The 5,000-nt window shown below is 39.3% G+C and overlaps 1 protein-coding gene across 1 annotated transcript in view; it reads left to right on the forward strand.

Annotated features, from left to right (window-relative positions):
* Positions 1-5,000, forward strand: part of LOC144956909 (uncharacterized) — a 24,213-nt gene that overhangs the window by 3,916 nt on the left and 15,297 nt on the right. The window contains exons 3-4 of the mRNA XM_078887735.1: positions 202-365; positions 3,624-3,807. Of these exons, the coding sequence (XP_078743861.1) occupies positions 202-365; positions 3,624-3,807 (348 nt within the window). The remainder of the gene's footprint in view (positions 1-201; positions 366-3,623; positions 3,808-5,000) is intronic.

Genomic DNA, 5,000 nt, shown 5'->3' on the forward strand with positions numbered 1-5,000 from the left:
TCGCAATAACTTACTGCTATTGTATTTGAATGATAAAAAAATATATTTTTGTGTTAGTTGGGTGTGACGTTTTGGGCAAAATCCTGAAAATGGCTGGTAAGGAGAGGGTTAAACTGATTTTGGCGCTGCATTGCGGTTTATACTTTGGATGTTTCATCCTGCCATGAGAATTCTTGTAATTATCCGGCGTTTCCCCTTCAGGTTGTCACCAACTCCAAAGGCTACGTTGAACTCAATCTGAATAACAGAGGTCTGAGGATTGTTCCACCCGAAACGTTCCAGCTCATCAACACGCAGGTGTTGAGATTGGATCAGAACTATGTCGACTACCTACCCACAATGATCGCTTACCTCAGAGGACTCAGGTAAAGTTGCTCTCATCTCATAACAAAAATAAAGTGAATCAGAATCGAAAGCAGTCCCGTTAGAGTCGTAAAGCCAGATGAGTTGAGGTTCATATCTTAAGAGCTACTTACTTACTTACTTAGCCCAACATGAGCCACAAGTCTTCGCCATTCTGTCCTGTCCTCCATGAGTGTACGCAGCTCCCGGGTGTTGTCCAATCCTGTGTCATCTAGCAGACAGTCAATGTATGTTTTATTCTGCCTGCCTCTGCTTCTGGTTCTCTCAAGTGGTTCCCATAGCACAAGACTGCTTGCAATCTCCTCCTTGTGTCTCCATCAGTGTCCCGCAAGTCTAAGAGCTAAAGGCACAGTAACAATAGGGTTCAACAGTCGTGACGTCACTTCCCTCCTAATGACGCATAGTAACTTAGTGACTGGTTCTAAACTATCGGAACAATGGCGGACGCTCTTGTGAAATACACGTACTTCTCCGACTAGCATACAACTGTATCCCGAGGAGAAAAAAAAATTATAAATCATTATAGATCATGTTTTGACTTTTATACATTCTGATCACATGACACGTGAAAAAGTTCTCGCCAGCATGAAGAATAAAAAGTACCGATTTTCTTTGTTTAGAACCAAGCTGATGGTTGATGGGTAGACGTGACATCAGACTAGTGAATCCTATTGATTGTTACCATTTTCACAAGGAGCTATATTATCGCAAAGTACTTTCCGCTAAATCTCAAAACCATGAACCCAATCACTCTCTTTAGGGTTAGAAAGATGATTTATTAATTTGAACCCATTAGGTGGGTTCCTCACCGTCCATGGTGGGAAGTGAAGTATTTACCGTGTCTTCTATCACCCTATATGTATTTTTCAACGTACTTTCTGTCTTTGTCTTGGAATGAGATTACTTGGTTTTGTTCTGGCCCTGGTCGGAGCCCTAAGTAGTAGTAGCGTATGGCTACACCTCAAAATTATGTTTGTCGATCCTTGATGTCAGGTCATCTCCGGCTTCAAAGATCGTTTCATACCCCCCTTCTAATTTTGTTACTGGGCATTCCAGGACCAGATGATCGATGGTTTGACGTGCCCCTTTGCAGTATTGGCAGATTGGTGAGTCAACGAGTCTCCATCGATAGAGGCTTTCTTTGCTGCGACCATGGTTGGTTCTAAGTCGGTTCGCGGTGACCCAGTGTTTTCTTTTTGCTGTCTTAAAGCCAGGAAGCCGGAGCCCTGGCTGGGAGGAAACAGTCAAATGCATAGTTATTGTTTTGGGATTTGATATTTTTTTCCTTGTAAATCATCTCTCGGTTATATGTTGTTATGTTTGTTATTTTGAATGTATAATGTAAGCATTTGAGTGCAGTCCTCTTTGTTGAATCTTGTACTTGCGTCCGGATGAGAATTATAGGTGATTTAAACTAAGTACATTGGTGGTATGCTCTTGGAATCTACATCTGATCCCTATTTGTTCCCATTTCCCCTATGTCTTACTTTCTCTTGGGTGCTTTGATTGCAATTCTAGAACTTTTTACCATGCCATTTTCTTCCTTTTTACTGGCGTTGATATAACCTTAATGTGTTGCAAGCGCCAGAAAACCCTTAAAAACAAAAACAAACAAACAATTTGGACCCGAGATTGACATCGATTATGCTTTGCTGACCTTCAAGGATCGCCTTACCCCTATCTTAAATTAGAGGTTTAGAGAAGAAAAACAACGCTCAACAATGCATTTTTTTTCTTTACCATGCTCAATGCTACATAACGCGTTTTTCCCGGAATTAAGTTTATTTCATAGCGTCACCTGTTCTCATCCTTGCCGTTGCAGAACCATTGTTATAATAAAAGTTAGTGCAAATACATAGGAACTTAGGTATAGGCATACAACACTATCGCCGACGAGAATTCTTCAATACCCCCCCCCCCCCCCTCCCCCCTTTGATCTTGGTTTACATAATTTCATCTCATTACTTCATCTCCTTCTCTCTCTCTCTCTCTCTCTCTCTCTCTCTCTCTCTCTCCCTTGCTCACACACACACACACACACACACACACACACACACACACACACACACATTTTTAATGTTTTAACCCTAACGCAAATGTAACAAATACATATTCCCTTTTCTTGTTTACGCGAATAAGGACATAGGCTGAAACGTCGTTTACTTTGTGTTGTATTTTTTAATAAAGTCATTTTTACTCCCTTTATTTTTTTACTATACATTATACATACTTGCAGGTCTGATAACCGAACGCAATTATGGGCTTGTTGTAATATTATTGTAATGGACAATATTTTATGTTGGTTTGAGATTATTTCTATTTCTATGACAACAATGAACCCATATCAATTTGGATTATCAGACCTGCAAATAAATACCCGTCACAAGAAACCCATTCGTAGCATAGTCGAATGAAATGTCTTATTCAAGGACACAAAGTCATAGTCACTTTTTTCAAGCATTGTTATGTCGTCATCACGTCGGACAAATAACAAACAAACAACACAACAACAACAACAACAAAAAAAAAACAAAAAAAAAAAAACAAAAAAAAAAAAAAAAAAAAAAAAAAAAAAACAAAACAAAAAACAAAACAAAACAAAACAAAACAAAACAACAAAATAACTTGAGCTTTTATAAAGATCAATAACCACAAAACGTGCTCAAAGACTAGCGCTTTACAATGGGTCCCAGGCCAGAAGCAACGCTTAACATGTAGGACGTGACATGACACCTGTTAGGCGATATTATATTTTTTTTCCAGACAGAGACAACGCAGTTAACTGCCAGGTACTCACTTTACAGCTGAATACGGCGAGAGAATGTGAGTAAAGAGCCTTTTCCAAGGACTCAACTATGCGCCGTCCGATTCGAAAGCGAGTTAGTGCCATAACAAAACAGCATAAAGCCGCAAACCGAGGTTAACGTCGCGTCATCAGCATATTGTATAGATAGTATATGCTTGGCTAAGAAGCTCACAACAGTGCCATCCGGAAGTATAACGGACCAGCAAGCAAAACTCTGTGTAACCATGGACTTTTATCGTCTGGATAATAATAATAGAGTTAAGTGAGATTGACTCATATACGTGGATGGCAAAAATCAATAACAAAGACCTGAGTAACGTCAACTTCAATCTATCTATATGCATCTAGTCCGTCCGATTCGAAAGAGAGTGTCAGACTGCAATAACACATAGCGGCACACCGAGCTCAACGTCGCGTCATCAGCATATTTTATATCATATACATCTCATTCCAGAGTCCTTGATCTTCAGCGCAATGTGCTGGTCCACCTGCCAGAGACATTGGTCAACTGCAAACACCTGGCAGAATTGAGACTCACAGGGAACCGACTGGCCTCATTACCAAGAAGTTTTGGTGGTCTTAAGAATCTCAGGATCCTGGAGCTCGGAGAAAACCAACTGGAACAACTTCCTCATGAGGTCTGTTGGAAAATCTTGGATATGGTAGTAGTAGTAGTAAAAGTAGTAGTGTTAGTAGTAGTAGTAGTAGTAGTAGTAGTAGTAGTAGTAGTAGTAGTAGTAGTAGTAGTAGTAGTAGTAGTAGTGGCTTGGTTTGTTTTTGTTTTGTTTTGCTTTCGTTTTTAGGGGTTCTTTTTTTTTGGGGGGGGGGGGGGGAGGGGGCGGGGGTGATGAAGTTTCATGGCACTGTTTATGTTGTTGGAGGACAATCCTTTTTGAGAAACATCCCAATCCTCTGGAACAAACTTCCAAAATAAATACGGCAGACTGTTGTGGTGAATGGTGTTCAGTCAGAAACATGATTTATTAAACTTTGGAGTACCACAAGGCTCTGTTGTTGACCCTGTCCTTTTTACTGTATATATGCAGCCCCTTTCTAGTGCGATATCCAGATTCAATCTGAGTTATCATTTTTATGCAGATGATACACTAATATATGATTAAGTACCCCTAAGTAATCTAAAATTCTTAATACAACGAATTTCGCGCTGTTTTAATGAGATTAAATCTTGGATGTACCATAACAAGTTAAAATTAAATGACAGTAAAACTGAGATGTTAATGTGTGGAAGGCCGAGTATCCTTAAACAGGCAAATAAATCACCTATTACTCTCAGAAATAACACAATAGATTTTTCAAATAAAGCAAAAAACAAACAAACAAACCTTGGCGTCATCATTGATAAAGATCTTTCCATGACAAGCCATGTGAATAACACCATACAATCTATGTACATAGAACTGAAAAAATAAGCAAAATTCGTCATTTAATACAGAAGCATATAGCAGAAGTTTTAATTAAATCCCTTGTTTTATCTAAATTGGACGACTGTAACTCCCTTTGGGTGAATTTAGCTAAAGACAAAATGAGTAAACTTCAGGTTGCGCAAAATAACGTAGCCAGACTCATTGTACGCAAGAAACAAAAATGCCCGTCAGCAACTCTCCTTCTCCGGGAGTTACATTGGCTTCCTGTGGAAAAAAGGGTTGCATATAAGATTTGTACTCTAGTCTACAAATTATCCTTGAGCACCAACAGCCCCTCCTATATTAAAGACCTTCTAAACATATATGTCCCCAATATAAACTTGAGGTCAAGCAATGACTAATCAATCCTTGTCAAACCTAAGCCATTGCGTAAAATAGGTGAACAA

The sequence above is a fragment of the Berghia stephanieae genome, chromosome 11 (genome assembly GCF_034508935.2).
Source record: "Berghia stephanieae isolate SIO BIC M18660-M18661 chromosome 11, UCSD_Bste_1.3, whole genome shotgun sequence".
Taxonomy (NCBI): Eukaryota; Metazoa; Mollusca; class Gastropoda; order Nudibranchia; family Aeolidiidae; genus Berghia; species Berghia stephanieae.